Here is a 17,981-nt window from a genome sequence, read left to right on the forward strand (position 1 = left end):
GCCAAGTTGGTCATCAATGGGAGGAGAGGCTCTTAGCCCTGTGAAGGTTCTATGCCACAGTGTAGGGGAATGCCAGGGCCAGTAAGCAGGAGAGGGTGGGGTGGCGAGCAGGGGGAGTGGGCAGGGAACAGAGTTTTGTTATTGTTTTGGGGTTTATTTTTATTTTTTTTTCAGAGGGGAAACTTGGAAAAGAGATATCGTATGACATGTAAATAAAGAAAATATCTGATAACAAAATCCTTTGTTTAGCTCTGTACCCCATTTTTTAATAGAGTTATTTGGTTCTCTGGAGTCTAACTTCAATATATACAGTTCTTTGTATATATTGGATATTAGCTCTCTATCAGATGTAGGATTGATAAAGACCTTTTCCCAATTTGTTGATTGCCATTTTGTCTTATTAACAGTGTCCTTTGCCTTAAATTTTATGCGGTCCCATTTGTCAATTCTTGATCTTAGAGCATAAGCTATTGGTGTTCTGTTCAGGAAATATTCCCCTGTGCCCATGTACTCGAGGGTCTTCCCCACTTTCTTTTCTGTTAGTTTCAGTGTATCTGGTTTTATGTGGAGGTCCTTGATCCACTTGGAGTTGAGTTTTGTACAAGGAGATAGAAGTGGATCGATTTACATTCTTCTATGTGCTAACTGCCAGTTGAGCCAGCACCAATTGTTGAAAATACTGTCTTTTTTGCACTAGGTGGTTTTAGCTCCTTTGTCAAAGATCAAGTGACCCTAGGTGTGTGTGGGTTCATTAGACCAGAAGCTCGGAATACCCAAAATACAATCCACAAACCACAAGAAACTCAAGAAGAAGGAAGACCAAAATGTGGATACTTCAATCCTTCTTAGAAGGGGGAACAAAATACCCATGGAAGGAGTTGCAGAGACAAACTATGGAGCAGAGACTGAAGGAAGGACAACCTAGAGACTGCTCCACCTGGGAATCCATCCCATATTCAGTCACTAAACCCAGACACTATTGTGGATGCCAGCAAGTACTAGCTGACAGGAGCCTGGTATAGCTGACTCCTGAGAGGCTCTGACAGTACCTGACTAATACAGAAGTAGAGGCTCACAGCCATCCACTGGACTGAGCACAGGGTCCCCAATGAAGGAGCTAGAGAAAGGACCCAAGGAGCTGAAGGGTTTGCAGCCCCATAGAAAGAACAATAACATGAACTAACCAGTACCCTTAGAGCTCCCAGAGACTAAACCACCAACCAAAGAGTACACATGGTGGGACTGATGGCTCCAGCAGCATGTGTAAAACAGAGGATGGCCAAGTTGGTCATCAAAGGGAGGAGAGGCCCTTAGCCCTGTGAAGGTTCTATGCCCCAGTGTAGGGGAATGCCAGGGCCCGTAAGCAGGAGAGGAGGGGGGGCTGGTGATCAGGGGGAGGGGAAGGGAACAAGGTTTTTTGTTTTGTTTTTTTTCAGAAGGGAAACTGGTGAGTTCGAGGCCAGCCTGGTCTACAGACTGAGTTCTAGGACAGCCAAGGCTACACAGAGAAACCCTGTCTCAAACAAACAAACAAAGAAAAAAACAGAAGGGAAGCCAGGAAAGGAGATAGAGTTTGAAATGTAAATAAAGAAAATATCTAATAAAAAACTTGTACTCCAAAAAGAAAAGAATGAAAAAATGAAAATATCTAACAAAAAATAAAAATAAAAATAACAGAGAATAAAATGAACATAATGAAAAATACTATTATGTGTGCTTATTACTTTGAATAAACATGGGCTGAGGAGATGGTTCAGAGTTTAAGGACACTGACTGTTTTTACACAAGTCCTGGGTTCAATTCCCAGCTCCTACTTGGTAACTCACAACAATAACAATATTTCTTTAAAATTAAGCAATGTTATTAGTATGCTAAATAGACATTTCATCAAAGGGACATATGGCTGAGAAGTATACAAAAGGATACTCAATGTCACTGGTCATTAGAGAAATACGAAGTTAGAACCACATGTGAGACCAGTATACATTCATTAGCCTGGCTAAAAGTGAAAATAACTGGAAAAACCAAGACCTGGTGAATATGTACAGTCTCTGTCTGGAGTTCTTATGTGTCTTCTGGTGATAATACTAAATGATCATGACTGCCCTGCAAAACATGAAGTTAAAAATGTACTTATCATGCTAGATATTCACCCCTAAAGGAAGGAAACCCCTATATTCCCATTAAATTCCTAAACATAGTTACTAGAAATTGTTCAAACTTAGAAGAATCCAAATCCATAGATAAACTGTAGAATACTCATATCATGGAATAAAATATAGTAATAAAAGGGTAAGAGAGTCCTACTGCTACTTATAATAACACCCCTGAATATCAAAAACCTTGTGAAGGAACTGAGCCTCAAAAGCTAGATATAGTATATGGTTCTATTTATATGGCGTTATTATTAAAAGCCTAAGCTATAGAAATTGAAAAGTATATCAGCTATGGGCAGAGGTTGAGAATGAGAGGAAGGCTTAGTTCCTAAGGGGATAGGGATTGGTTTATTGATATGTCACTATTCTATACCTTATTGTGGTGGGAATTCGATCACTGCATATGTTCTTCAGAACATGTAGAACTATAAACTAAATGGCTGACTTTTACTAAATATAAATTATACCTTTTTTAGAGAATATAATAAAACTTACAAATAACTTTCTATAGTTAAGTCACTTTGTTTTTTCTGTATTTTGTGGACCTCCTCAAAGTATCAAGTTTAAATCACCATTGAAACTTTTTCTTCTTTGAGTCACGTTAACTCTTTATCCATAGGAAATTGGTCCTGATGGAGATAGCTGTGCTGTGTGCATTGAGCTCTATAAGCCAAATGATTTGGTACGCATCCTAACCTGCAAGTAAGTTTCATCTCATATCTATAAAAATAATATCCCCAAAATTCACATGATGAAGGAAAACTATTTTGAATGCTTAAAAATTGATATATCACCAGAATCCCGTACAGTTTGTTCTCAACAGCTTATTTTCTGTGCAGGAAGCTGAGAAACTTAGTCAGCAGTGTGTGTGTGTGTGTGTGTGTGTGTGTGTGTGTGTTTAGTACATGATTATTTTAAATTTATTCTAATATTTCTATTGAGAAAAACTAAAATCATCTTGGTGCCCTATTTTGAAGTCTTTCCTCTTTAGATTCTTTTAAAAACTTACTCTCCTGGAAGGTTATTCTTAACATGTTTCCTCTTAACTATTAGTGGGATTCTTGGAGCATATTTCATTGCCTCAGCACTGATCCTGTGTTATACTCAGTACTATAACATTCTGTTACTGAGAATGGTGATTTTATTTTAGAGTAGGGAACTGATTGATACTTTTAATATTGTAACATTTGAAATACCAACAGAGTTAAATCAGGTAGCCATTTTCAAGTTAGGAATATTAAAAATAGCTTTTTGAAGCTAGAGTAATGCGGTTACATTTAAGAGCTCTGTATTATGAAATCTCCAGAATCTATTCTTGTGGCTCCATTCTTAAAGGCATGTCTAATGGGGGAAAAAGATATCCATGCAAAGAATAAGTGTAATCTGAGTGTGTGTTTATGTGTATGTCAAAGTGTTATTGCTGTTTCACGTGTTATAACTAAATTATCTCTTTTCTCCTTCATTAGTCATATTTTCCATAAGACATGTGTGGACCCGTGGCTGTTAGAGCACAGGACTTGCCCCATGTGCAAGTGTGACATTCTCAAAGCTCTGGGAATTGAGGTAAATGTTGCTATATTCTTTCTCTGAAGGAACTTCAGCAGTGTGCTATTTATATGTCTGGGGGGGCATTCATGAAAATAAATTCTCTCTCTGGGTAGGTAATGGACAAATCACAGTTTATCCCTAAAATTAGGCATGTTTCTTTCATATACACAGGGAGATTTCTACCATCTTAGACATATATATTTTCCTTCTTCTCAAATATACTTATTATTTGGATCATAATTAGGACTGATAACTATATAAACTACCCAGGTGTTATCTACTTTTCTGTATTAACTTTGTCATTATTACAATTATCAAATTTGTCATTTATCACCATGTTAGTTTCAGAAAGCATAATAAAATTATAATTTTGTATTTGGTTAATGAAAAAACTTATCGTCAAGATACAATAAATAGCAACTCAATAAAATCTTTTTAACTTAACAGAAATGTGCAGATGAAAGCAATTCTCCATTCTCTTTTGTGACAGAGTAGCATATATTAATATATACTGAGTGCCTACTTTGTACCAGCCATTACATTTCGAGGTAAAGGGATCAGCCAAATGAATACATATATATTCCACTGGTAGAGCCAATTCCTACCCCAGCTACTGCGACTGGGGCCAGCCAGAGATTTTTGTGATCGTGAAAATGGATTAGAGGTTTATGAGGCTAAGAAATATTTCTGTAAGTTACCACCAATGAAAACATCATAATCATAGCCTAATGTAATGCATGTACTCCAAACGTCTGATTTTGTTCAAATGCTTTTCAAAGGTGGATGTTGAAGATGGATCAGTGTCTTTACAAGTTCCTGTTTCTAATGAAGCATCTAATACTGCCTCTCCCCATGAAGAGGACAATCGCAGTGAAACTGCATCATCTGGATATGCTTCAGTACAGGGAGCAGATGAGCCGCCTCTGGAGGAACACGCACAATCAGCAAGTAAGCACAGTACTGAAGAGCAGTGGGCTCATTACAAGTAATCCACTGTGGACCACACAGCTTGCTTTTTAGTAGCTAGTTGTTTCACTTATTCCTTATGCCATTTCAAGTTTTTTCTATTTAAAATGGCACAATAAAAGATGTACTCCTGCCATAAAGTATATGCATATTCAAAGAGGACATACATATTCAAGTATTCCCAAAATAGATGACATGCAGAAGGAATTGGGATTATTCACAAAAGGAGAGTTTTGTTGGAAAGTGCCCTGGGCCATTTAAATGTTGGCTAGTTGACTCCTTACTGAGGCAAAAGAGCAACTTTAAACTTTAGAAGCCATTGTTTAGTACTGATAAATCAGAATGTAGAATAAAGGACCCTGGAAATAATAGAAGAATTTGATTTTATAAAAGCTAGGTTTCTGCCTCTCTTCTCAGAAATCCATTTTGCAGATAGGAAACTAGGTTGAACAATGGTATATGCTGCCACCTGTTGACTTTTCTAGGATATGAATCCATTGTTAGATACTCAGGTTGCACATATTATTTGGAATTCATGTGAAATTATTATTACAGTTTAGTAATTTTACATGAATGAGGATATTTGGAGGTTATTTGTTACTTCTAAAAATATCAAATCTCCATATAAATTATTTTTCCTTTCTCTAACCTCACTCTCTTGATGTTTTTCTTTCTTTTTCCCATTGCTAAGTATATCTTTTGCCAAGATAAGTGAAAACATATGCCCACACAAAAACTAGTACATGAGTGTTTCCAACAGTGTTCCTAATAGTGCCAAAGTGAAAAGGGTTTGTCTATTAACTGACAAGCAAATAAACAAAATTTGGTGTATGTGTATAACAGAAGGTGCCGGACATGGTGGTACATAGCTTTAATCCCAGCACTCAGACAGAAGCAAGCTGGTCTCTGTGAGTTCAAGGCCAGCCTGGTCTATATTATAAGTTTCAGGACATTCAGGGCTACACAGTGAGATCCCCATCTCGAAACATAAACAAAAACAGCATCAACAAAAAAGGAATGATGTGCAAAATATGGCAACTCATGCTTATAATCAGAGCACTTGGGAGGCAGAGGTAGAAGGAATGCCACAAGTTTAAGGATAGCTTGGGTTATATAGGAAGACCTGTCAACAAATTAGGGGGGAAAAGCCAGCAAGATGCCTCAAGGGGTAAGAAGCTTGTTCCTAACTCTGACAACCTAAATTTAATCCCAGGATTTGGTTTGTAGAGAGACTGACTCTCTTCAGTTCTTTGACCTATACACACAAATGCACACACACATACATGCATGCACATGTGCACACACATGCATATGCAAATACACACCATCAATAAATTTAATTTTTTTTATTGATAGATACTACACAGGCATGAGTCTTGAAAACACTCTACTAAGCTTCTAGACACAAAGGACCACCACATATTGTATGCTGTAGGATTCCATTGTTACTTGTTTCCTTTTGATTTTTGAGACAGGGTCTTGTAGAAGCCAGATTGGCCTTGAACTTGGTGTTTAGCTGAGGATAACCTTCACCTCCAAAGTGCTAAGATTACAATCCAACACCAGTGTGCCTTACTTACCATTTTATTTATATGAAGAATCCAGGCTAGGTGCACCATTATAGTCAGGTAGCAGATTCGTGGTTGCTGCAGTCCGAGGATAAGGATTGAAAATGACAGACAGTAGGTAAGGGATTTCTTTTGGGAGAGACAGAAATGTCTGGCAGCTCTGTGTTTTTCTTGGTTCTAAAATTAGGTAGAGGCCATCAAGATGGCTCGATGGTTAGGAGCACCCCTTGCTCTTGCACTAATTTTGACTCTGTTATTTAGCATCCACATGATGGTTCATAACTGTCTGTAACTCCAGTTCCAGGGCATCACATGGCTTTAGCTTCTGACCTCCGAGGGTACCAAGGTACATATATATATACATGTAGGCAGAACACTCATATACAAAAACTAAATAATACTACTTCTTTTAAAAAAATAAAATTAGGTAGTGGTGATAGTTGCAAAATTTGGTGGTTATAACAAAACCCTTTGAGCTATGTCTTTTTTTTTTCTTTTTCTTTTTCTTTTTTTTGCATTGTTAGCCATGGAAACCAGAGCCTCTTACATACCACAATTTGACTACACTCCCCAGTTGAATTATACAGTTAAAGATTACATTTTTATGGGATGTGAGGTGCATTTTGGTTTAAGCCATTACCAAAAATCATATCTGCCTACCTTAAATGATTCCAGAGAGCTGGGAATCTGCTTTTTTGAATGTGTGTTCAGTTTTTGTCTTTTTGATACAGGGTGTCATTTAGCCCACACTGGCCTTGAATTCCTGATCCTCTGCCTGGCAGCTCTGTGTTTTTCTTGGTTTGAAAGTTTTCCCTTGGTCCTTACTTCGAAGTAACCCAATGTTAATGTAAAAGTGGAGGAAATGAAGTACTACAATAGCTTGTGAACATTTCAGCTTCCCATGACATAAACCTTTGCCCGCTATGGCTTTATCAGTGCCATAGATATCATTTCTGAAGATGTCACGAGGCACACAACTATGTCAAAGCTAACTCTGTATTTTTTGCAACCTAATCTGTAGACATTTCCTTGAGCACACTCATAGGAATCTTAATTATCTGTGGATTGTTCTACCTATAATACTGAGTCATTGTTTCTTTGTCTTGATGATCTTGTGTTCCCCTAATGGAGAATTCGGTGGAGATAAAAGATAATTTAATTTGTGCTAGTTTTTTTTTTTGTATAAAAAAATTCCATCCTACTTGATTGTGTTCAGTTCCTGTAGGGGTTGCTTAGGAGGGTGGGGAAACAGAAGAGACTCTGCAGATCATTTAAATAGCAAATGAAATAATGATCCATGCTCCGCCTACATCCTTACCTGGATGAATGGCAGTGGTACCCACTTTGAGGCCTTAAGGATTCTCCTTCCCTAGATTCTTCACTCCTTTCCAGTTGGTTCAGTTTATTTTCTCAGGTCTGTCCCCCTAATTTCTAATCTTCCATATATAGCTGCAGTGTGAGCTCCCTGCATATCTCTATGCCATTCCACTCTAACTTTCTCAGTCTGACACCTGCTCTGCCTTCGAAAACTTGCCTCTCAGAGAAGCCTTTATTTCACTTGAACATCCATAACCACAAGTTTCTATTAATGCATTTAGGAAACGAAATTGTTTCAGACAGCTTTTAGTTCCTCTAGAGCATCTTATACTAACCTGCTTTCTACTCAGCACACCCTGCTGCCTGAGATATGTAAATTTGTCCTGAAAAAAAAATGACCACTTAGATTCTAATTCAGTCTGGTCTGTGTATATGGCTGGTTTGGTGATCTTGCATATTTGTCACTGGTAATTGCAATGAAAGTTGATATTTATAACTTTGTAAATACATATTCACTTCATCTATGTAGCACATTGGGATCAGTTCTGCTAGTATACTAGTCTTCATAGTTAACTACATCCCTAATTTCCTGGAGGATTTGTTGACTCAGTGGGTTTTAAGGGGAGCCTGAAAATTTGTATCTCTAACAAATTTCGTGGAGTGAAGCCACACTGAGAGTACATCCCCTGGTTGTCAACCTGGCTGTATGTCAGAATCACATGGAGAGATTTAAAAAAAATCATGGCATACATGGTGGGGAGGGATACCCAAGGGGGTCCCCAACCCACTCAGAGGAGAAGGAGAGGGCAGAGGGTGGAAAGATTGTGGGAGGAATGACCAGAAGGGGGGCAAAGGAGTGATCAAGTAAAAGATAAATTAAATTAAAATTTTAAAAAGCATGGCATATAAAAAATACTTTAGAGCAATTAAATCAGAATTCATGATGGATGGTGCTTAATTAATTACAGTTAGTTTTTATTTTAATTTTGAAACAACTTCAGATTGAATAAGAAAGTTAAATTTCAATAATTGTACAGAGAATACCCATCTACCATTTGCTGGCCTCTGTTAATGTAAACATCTTATATACCCATATACTTATATGGAACTTAGGCAATGACTTGATGAAAGATTTACTAGAGACCTTGTTCAGCTTTAGCAGCTGGCCCATGCATGTCCCTTTTCTGTCTCAAGATGCCTCATTTAATTTACTTTTACGTCTCCTTGCTCTCCGCTCCATGGCACTTCCTTAATATTTGCCTTTCATGAGGTTAATACTTTTGAATATTACTTTTCTGTTACTTTATAAAACCTGTTCCTTTACTTAGCCTTGTCTGCAGCTTCATGATAATTAAATCACTGTCCATTTCTGGTGGGAGTGCCAGAGAAGCGGCTGCTATATCCCAGTCAGCAGCACAGATTATGAGGCACACAATGTTCTCATTGCAAATGATTTGAACTTTCTTCACTTGGCTAAGGGTTTTGTCTGCCAAATTCTTCTCTTGAAAGTTACTATTTTCCATTTGTAATTATTGAATATCTTTTTGTTAGATGCTTAGAAACTATGCACGCATCTTGTTTCTCGTGGTTCCTTTCTGGCCAGCTTTCACGCTAATTGATACTTCCTGTTATAATTATTCATCAAATAGTGATTTGCTAATTCTGTCATTCTTCCCACACATATTAATGTTCAAATATAAGGAGGAGCCATTCCTTTTCCATTTTATTGGGTTATTTATAGTAGAGTGAGATCACAGAACTTCTTTCATTCTTTGTCAGTTTCATGATTTGTCTGTTGCTCATAAAGTCCCCAGTTCTGTCTTCAGAATGTTGGTTAGCTTGGGTTTTTTATTCTTTTTGACTTCCTTGCTTTCTGTTACCATAGCAGGTTTTTTTTGTCTTAGGTTGCCTTTTTTCCCCTTTAAGGGACCAGGCAGTAAATATTTAGGGATTGAGGGCCACATATGTTTCTGTTGCCATATATGTATTATTTTTGTGTGTCTCTTTAGGGAGGGTTGGTTGGTTTTGAAAATGCTTTTAAAATGTGAAAAGCACTCTTTTAGTTATTTTATTTATTTACATCTCAAATGTTGCCTCCTCCAAGTCCCCCCTCGAAGAGTTTTTCACCCCATCCCCTTCTCCTCTGAGGGGGTGTCCCCCAGGGTATGCCCCACCTTGGCACATCAAGTCTCTACAGGATTAAGGGCATCCTCTCCCACTGAGGCCAGATAAATCAGGCCTCTGTTGGATATGTGCCTGGGCCATGGAGTATTCCATGTATGCTCACTCAGGGAAAAGCACTCTTAATTGTGGTTTTGGCTCTGCAAAGTGTAGTTTGCTAACACTTAGGCTAGAATCTAGGTTAACCTTATATACTCTCTGTCCCAGAATCTGCCATTTCTTTAAGAGTTCTTTGCCTAGAGATTTTTATATCAAAAGCAGGATATGGGTACTAGGCATACTCACTTATTGTCACAGGGTGGTTATTACAGTCATTTTTTTTTTCAAAGAACAAGGCTAGGTGATGCATGTTTATTCACAAAGCTCCTCTTCCCTTTCTTTTCTTGCCCCACCCCTCTCTTATCTGGAAGACACTGGGTTTCTACTGCTGGATGTATGTCATTACAGCTGCACACCACTGGCCTCATTTGAGATGATCCTCCCGGTCTTCCTTGGAATTCGTTATAGTGACAGTGAAAGGAGAAAGGCTTTCCTTGTCCAAAATATAAATCTACTTGACCTTTCAATTCTAGCAGAAATGTAAAATACTTTAGCAACTACGGTACAATCCATTTCCTTTTAGCCATATGGCTTGAAGTTACTTAGGTGTCTTTTTGTCCACCCCCCACCTTTTTTCTTCTAGGATGATTATGTATTTTATTTACGATACAGTTACATTCAAATAGCCCAAGTGACAGTAATGTGCAGCCAGGCTTAAGACCTACTATATTTAGAAAAGAAAAATGCAAAAGATATAACTTTTGCCCTTAGTGAGTTTATAATTTAGGTAAAAGTAAGCACATGAACATAAATAAAAAAAAAACAAGAATCATAAATCAATAATGCCAAAAGTGCCTTAAGGGAAACAATATAAATTATGATTTTTTTTTTGAGCTAGGATCTCATACTGTAGCCTTGGCCAGCCTGAAAATGTACTTTGTAGCTCAGGCTAGCCACACTTGGGCATCCCACACTTGGATTTTTTTTTAAAAGTCACATAGTATTAAAAAGTAATTATCAGAATATGATGGTATTGAATAAGGAAGCCTTCTTGGAAATGAGTGCAGACTTCTGCCTTGGAAAAAAAAAAAAGAAAGGTGCTATCATTCTAACAGTTTCCCTTCTGTGTCCAGATGAAAATCTCCAGCTGGTAAACCATGAGGCAAATTCTGTGGCTGTGGATGTTGTTCCCCATGTTGACAACCCAACCTTTGAAGAAGATGAAACTCCTGAGCAAGAGACGGCTGTTCGAGAAATCAAATCTTAAAAATCTGTGTCAATAGAAAACTTGAACCGTTAATAACAACAAGACTGCCAATCAGGGCCTAGTTTACTATGAATGAACTGGGTAAAGCTTAAAACAAAAAATGATACTGAAAGTGCTGAGATGACTTATATTATACTATAGTTAAATGGCTTAACATATTTAACCCAGTACCATTTCCCACAAACTCACTATAACGTTTTTCATAGGCAAGTTTCCTCTTGGTGATAGTGATAGCAACATTTTTAAAGATTCCGAACCGTCTGCAAGTAGCCAGGTTTTTTCATTTACAACAACTTTGTTATAAAAAAAAATACATTGCTTTAAAAATGTGGAGTAGCTGTAATCACTTTGTTTTATGATAGTGTCATAATTAAACCATACTACTACTGTAGCTTGGGCTCTATGTGTCAGGGTTTGTCTCCAGGTGCTTATATTGATCTGGAATTTGTAAAAAATAAAAATTAAAAAAAAAAAGCAATGCGAACTTAGGCGTTCAGTTGATAGTACAAGATTAAAGCAAAATACTCATTTAACTCTTTCATTTTAAGACTAAGCTGTGTATGTATTTCATGTGAGTGTTGAGTATAGTTTTGTCAGAAAAATATGAACTGAATTGGTTGATCAGTGTATTAGTGACACCACACAAGATTATAGACATAAAAATTTTCTTACAAAAATATTGTAAACTATTTCTCAAACTTGACATTTTCAAGAGCACAGGATAGAAACTACCATCAGATTTGAAAATAGTAATAGCTGAATAAATTATAGAAAATTGGTAACTGGTTACTGTGTAGAATTCAGCTATAGAAAATATTCTGTAAAATTTGTCTGTGGAAAATAGTTTCCAAACAATGTTGACTTTGAAAATTGAGTTTACATTTGGCCTTGTGGTCTCTAATTACATTAAATTTAAATTCTATCCATATATCTAAAATTTTGTGAATACATTTTGTTGGTGTTTGAAAAAGAATCAAGGGAAGGGGGGATTCCAGGTGCCTTAATATAAAGTTTGAAGCTTCAACCACCAAAGTTAAATAGAGCTATTGAGAACATGCACTTTATTTCTACTTTGTGTGGCTTGTCCATTAGTTTTGTTCCCAGTGAAAATTCCCGAGGAATTTAGACAAAAATAGAACAGACGTGTATTTTTGTTTGCTGAATATATAATGGATGAAACCATTGCATTCTTGTACACCGATTTGAAAATGCTGTAAATATGCCCCGATTTGTACTGATTCTCTTTAAATATAAAATGTAAATAAAATATTCCAATGAAAGATTGCATCTGGTGTTCAGTTTAGCTCTCGTGTGCTAGCTGACTTTTGTAGCTAATACACCTACTGTGGAGAGGGCAGAATAGTTGGGTGTAAATGGTCATTGATATATTTGATCGATATAGACAGAACCTCTAATGTGATCTTTACATATGATCTTACCCAGAAAGGGAGGAGCTGCCATTCTGATCTCACTGAACAGACTGTGAACTAGTTTTAGGTGTCACACAAACTGAATAATAAAACTGATCGGTAGTAAAATGCATGGTTAAAAGGTCTTTACGCCTAACCAGGCAGTCCAAGTCCAGAGATGAGAGGAGGGAGTGGGGCTGTGATCTGGATGTAAAGTGAATAAAAAACTAAGAGTTACAAAAAAGTTCTTGATAGTAACCTATACCCATACCATTCATGACATGGGGATTGGTTCAGTGTTTTAAAGCTTTCATCCAGTTTTCTCTTTTGACTGTATGATTGGTGGGATGTCAATGAATCAGAACATGTCTTTTCTTGTACTAAACATTTGAAGAATACACAGATACTTGGATCACCACAGGACCATAATTATCAAAATCAGCGTAAACATATTTTAAGTGACAGCACACGTGCAATGTGAGTATTCCCTGTATTTTCAAAGAGTTGAAGTTTATGGGGCTTATTTTTAGAGAGGTATTTTTTTGCATATAAGAATTTAGATCCTTAATCTCAACACTTGGGAGGCAGAGGCAGGCAGATTTCTGAGTTCGAGGCCAGCCTGGTCTACAGAGTGAGTTCCAGGACAGCCAGAGCTATACAGAGAAACCCTGTCTCAAAAAACAAACAAACAAACAAACAAACAAAAAACACCCAAGAATTTAGATCTTAACAAAATAAAATATAAAACAAAATCATATTGAAGTTGGACAAGTCAATTTGATAGAAAAGTAAAAGCCCCAAGAACAAGCGCAGTTATCAGAGGCCCACTTGTTCACACATTCAGGAGTCTCATTACAGTACTAAAGTGGTGTCTATATGTTCAGAGGACACGGCACAGACCCATGTAGACCACATGCATGCTGGTTCAGTGAGAGAGGTATTTTTAACTTAGAAAAAAGTAAACTATTTGTGTACATATCTGAGTATATGCATATGTATGTGTAGTGAGGGGTGGCCAGAAAGGGTTGTTAGCTCCCAGAGGTCGAGTTCCATGTGCTTGGGTGTTAACAAGTTCAGCCTGTTAACATAGGTGTTAGGATTTAAACTCAGGTCCTTATTCCATTACTCCAAAACATACCCTCATGCCAACTGATAGTCAATTCCTGTTCCCATTTCCAGCCCACACATGCATTCACCAGTCTGCTTTTTATTTCTATAGGCATGTCTATTTTAGACATATCATACAAACAGAATTGTTCAATAAAGGTTTTCTGATCAGATTCCCTTTATCATAATATTTTCAAGGCTCACTCATACTATTTAATTCCAGTAATTCATGCCTATTCATTGTTGAGTAATATTCTGCCATACAAACATCTGACATTTGTTTATCCTTTCATTAGTTACTGAATTCTTAGGGTATTACCCCTTTGGCCATTGTAGATAATACTACCACACACATTCATATACACATCATTCTCTTGATGTATATTTTGGAGTCTCCTGGTATCTATAAAGGAGAGGGAATCCATGCCACTTGTGGATTTTATTACTTCCCGCTACTGCCATTTTGATAAACTTTAGCTTAAGCATCAGACTTTATATTATGCTCTCCCATTATAGTCACAACATAGGCTGATTCTTTTATCAGTGACAGTAGATAATATGTGTATGGTAAGTTGTAAACATAAAAATAGGGGTTTATGAGTTCACATTTAGTAGAATTTGGGTTTCATGTTAAAAATCTATATTTACCCACAATATAATAAAAAACCTAGACACAAATGACATGCTAGGGACATGTCTTCTTCCTTCCATATAGAGAGAGATTGTTTACTTGTGAAATATGTTGTTAGAGAATTATTAACTCAGACAGGAAAATTTCTAGTCATTTACTTTGCTCATTGTTTTTGTTTGGAGTTAATTTTCACACATTCATCACAACTATCCTAAGATTTAATTAAAACATTACACGAGAACGAAATAAATTAAGGTTTGTGATGGTCACTTTGATCTCTAGGGGTGTCCTCTACCAACAAAGCTTACTTGTGTGAAAAGTTAGAGAATTGGGGCTGGTGAGATGGCTCAGCCGGTAAGAGCACCGGCTGCTCTTCCAAAGGTCCTGAGTTCAAATCCCAGCAACCACATGGTGGCTCACAACCACCCATAATGAGATCTGACGCCCTCTTCTGATGCGTCTGAAGACAGCTACAGTGTACTTATGTATAATAATAAATAAATCTTTAAAAAAAAGAAAAGTTAGAGAATTACTTGACTTTCAGGTGTGTGTGTGCGTATGTATGTATGTGTGTACATGTACGTGCGAGTGTGTGTGTGTGTGTGAGTGTTGTATGTGCATGAAGGCATGCACAAAAGCTAAAGGAGGACATCAGGTGTCCTGCTCTATCACTTATTCCCTTGAGACAAAGTCTCTCAGTAACCCAGAGCTATGGTGGCAGCCAGCAAAGCCCATTAATGTCCCATCCTTGCTCCTCCACCCCAGCCCTGGGATTATAGGTGGGAATAGTTGCTCTAGATTTTTTTGGGGGGAGGGAGTGCAGTGAACTTTATTGATGATATTCAAAAGAGTAGGGAGGGCTCCCTAGGCCCCTCCTGTTATTATGGGGGTCTGCGATGGAAATTGTGAGGGAGATGCTCAGTGTTGGGGTAGGAACTCCTCAGCAACTGAGGGCCTCTCTCTTGCTCTCAGTGTCCTTGCTGGGGTGGGTAATTCAGGGCTTCTTACTCCTTGAAGGCCATGTAGGGCATGTAGGCCATGAGGTCCACCACCCTGTTGCTGTAGCTGTATTCATTGTCATACCAGGAGATGAGCTTTACAAAGTTGTCATTGAGAGCAATGCCAGACCCAGCATCAAAGGTGGAAGAGTGGGAGTTGCTGATGAAGTTGCAGGAGACAACCCGGTCCTCAGTGTGGCCCAGGATGCCCTTTAGTAGGCCCTCAGATGCCTGTTTCACTACCTTCTTGATGTCTTCATACTTGGCAGGTTTCTCCAGGTGGCATGTTAGATCCACAGTGGATACATTGAAGGGTAGGAACAAGGAAGTCCATGCCAGTGAGCTTCCCGTTCAGCTCTGGGATGACCTTGCCCACAGCCTTGGCAGCACCAGTGGATACCGGGATGATGTTCTGGGCAGCCCCATGTCATCACACCACAGCTTTCCAGAGGGGCCATCCACAGTCTTCTCAGTGGCAGTGATGATGGCATGGACCATAGTCATGAGCCTTTCCAGGATGCCAGAGTTGTCATGAATGACCTTGGCCAGGGGGTCTAAGCAATTGATGGTATAGGATGCATTGCTGAGTTGTCATATTTCTCATGTTTAACACCCATCACAAACATGGGGGCATTGGCAGAAGGGGCAGAGATGATGACTCTTTTGGCCCCACCCTTCAAGTGGGTCCCAGCCTTCTCCATGGTGGTGAAGATGCCAGTAGACTCCACGACATACTCAGCACCAGCATCCAATTTGATGTTAGTGGGATCTCGCTCTTGGAAGATGATGATGGGCTTCCTGTTAATGACAAGCTTCCCATTCTCAGCCTTGACTGTGCCGTTGAACTTGCCATGGGTGGAGTCATACTGGAACATGTAAACCATGTAGTTGAGGTCAATGAAGGGGTCGTTGATGGCAACAATCTCCACTTTGCCAGATCCAGAGCAGAAGGCAGCCCCCACCCCTGTAACTAGGCACCCAATACAGCCAAATCCATTCACACTGACCTTCACCATCTTGTCTATGGGATGAGGATGGCACTATACAAGAAGGTGCGGCTGTCTCTGGAACAGGGATGGGCAGAGACTGCTCTAAACTTTTTATTCACATTTTCTTGCTTAATGCAGCAAGTACTTACCACTGAGAAATCTCTCTAGTCCTCAACTTCCTTTTAGTATGGAAGCAATTTCATGAGTTTAGTAAGGTACTCATACTATACTTGTTGGTGTTTAAAGAGAAAAGTATAGAAATGACTATGGCTGGTTAACAGCAAGTTCCCTTTTTAGCTGTAACCCCAACTGATATCATGTTTTTTTTTTTTTTACCATTACCAGAAGTTACCAGAAAATGTTAATGAACAGATACTAATAGAATCTTTTTTTTTAACAGCCTCAGTCAACTATTGTTTTATTGAATAGTAGTGACAGTAAGATGCTTGACTTAAAAGAAAGCCTCGTTCCCGGAGAAAGCTACCTCAAAACCTCAGGGACGAGCCTGGCTGTGGGGGCCAGTTGATGGGAGCATACTTTTTTCTTGTAAGCCTCTGTCCGGTTCACCTTCCCACTCAGCTGCCTGTGGCCGAGGTCCTTACAGGGCCCACCCACCACGCCTGAGGAGGCTTCCTCCCTCAGACTCATCAGGGGACAAGCAGGACCCTGGCAGGTGTTCAGGGTCTGGGTCGCCTGGGAAGGCTGGTTTTGAAGAGTGATTTCCCAGAGGCTTCTACATATGTGATGCTCATTTCTTTGGAGCTTATCTCCATGTAGGTGAAGCCGCCTAGGGAGTCCTCGGATCCATAGTGAAAGCACAGGTAGCCATTGGGGACCTTTCTTTGATGTCGCACAGAGGGATCCATGAAATTGCCGGCCCCACTCAGCCCACACCGTTCTTGTCCTGAAGATACTGCAGGTTGTGGTCATGTCCACGCAGGTAGGCAGTGACCCCGTACGTGGCCAACAAGGGCCGTAAATTCTTGACGAGACAGCGGGTGGGTCCATGCTCAGCGATGGACCAGAAGGGGTAGTGGCCAGCCACCAAAACGTAGTCCTCCTTGGCTGCTACCAACTGCTTTTTGAGCCAGGACAGCTGAGTGCAGGCCACTCCTAGGTCTCGGGGCATTTTGGGCTGCTGACTGGCAAAGTCATCCGAGTTGCCACACAGCATCACTGTGTCCAGCATGAAGATGGCCACAGTTAGCTTTGTACGTAGAATTTTGAAGCGCAAATGGTAGTAAGGGCTGGGGTAGTTCCAGCGCTTGGAGATCTTGGAGTAGGCAATTTGTGCCGAGACATTGCCCAGGTGATCTTGGTTTCCAGCCAGCACATACCAGGGGATGTTGCGAAGGGCACGGTCAGAGAACACGTCCTCAAAGGTCTCCTGGAACCTCTTGTCATTGGCATCATGTACTCCAGTGAAGTAGAAATTGTCCCCCAGGGACATGATGAAGTCAGCTCCCAATTAGAATCTTTTTTTAAGAGCAATATAAACCACCTTATGTAGGCAGAGCTTATATTTTTAATAATGATGCTTCTGAGGGACTTTAGGCAAACCTATTTAATGGCCACTAATTTGTGGTAGTTTAGTTTTCAAATATCCAATTTGCTTTAAATCAGTGCATCTACAACTTTATCTTCCCACAAATTACCTGGGGATTTTGTTAAAATGTATGTTCTAGTTGAGCTGCTCTAGTGTAGGGTGGAGTCTAAGATTTCTAGCTTCCAGGTGATCAGATGATGATGGTCTGGGATCCACACTTGGAACAACAAAACTTTAAATGACATTCCTCTAATAGTAA

The 17,981-nt window shown here is 39.1% G+C and overlaps 1 protein-coding gene and 2 pseudogenes across 2 annotated transcripts in view; 1 reads left to right on the plus strand and 2 right to left on the minus strand.

Annotated features, from left to right (window-relative positions):
* The window catches only part of Rnf128 (ring finger protein 128), a 115,239-nt gene extending 102,917 nt beyond the window's left edge, over window positions 1–12,322 (plus strand). For both annotated transcript variants that reach the window (XM_031368613.1, XM_031368623.1), the window contains 4 exons: window positions 2,776–2,858; window positions 3,623–3,719; window positions 4,484–4,652; window positions 10,909–12,322. In XM_031368613.1, coding sequence (XP_031224473.1) covers window positions 2,776–2,858; window positions 3,623–3,719; window positions 4,484–4,652; window positions 10,909–11,042 — 483 coding nt within the window. In that variant the 3' untranslated portion in view covers window positions 11,043–12,322. The remainder of the gene's footprint in view (window positions 1–2,775; window positions 2,859–3,622; window positions 3,720–4,483; window positions 4,653–10,908) is intronic.
* A 2,871-nt stretch (window positions 12,323–15,193) lies between these two features.
* Window positions 15,194–16,203, minus strand: LOC116095861 (annotated as a pseudogene).
* Window positions 16,204–16,853: 650 nt separating this feature from the next.
* LOC116095918 overlaps window positions 16,854–17,981 on the minus strand; it is a 6,228-nt pseudogene continuing 5,100 nt past the window's right edge.

Source organism: Mastomys coucha, chromosome X, assembly GCF_008632895.1.
Source record: "Mastomys coucha isolate ucsf_1 chromosome X, UCSF_Mcou_1, whole genome shotgun sequence".
NCBI lineage: Eukaryota > Metazoa > Chordata > Mammalia > Rodentia > Muridae > Mastomys > Mastomys coucha.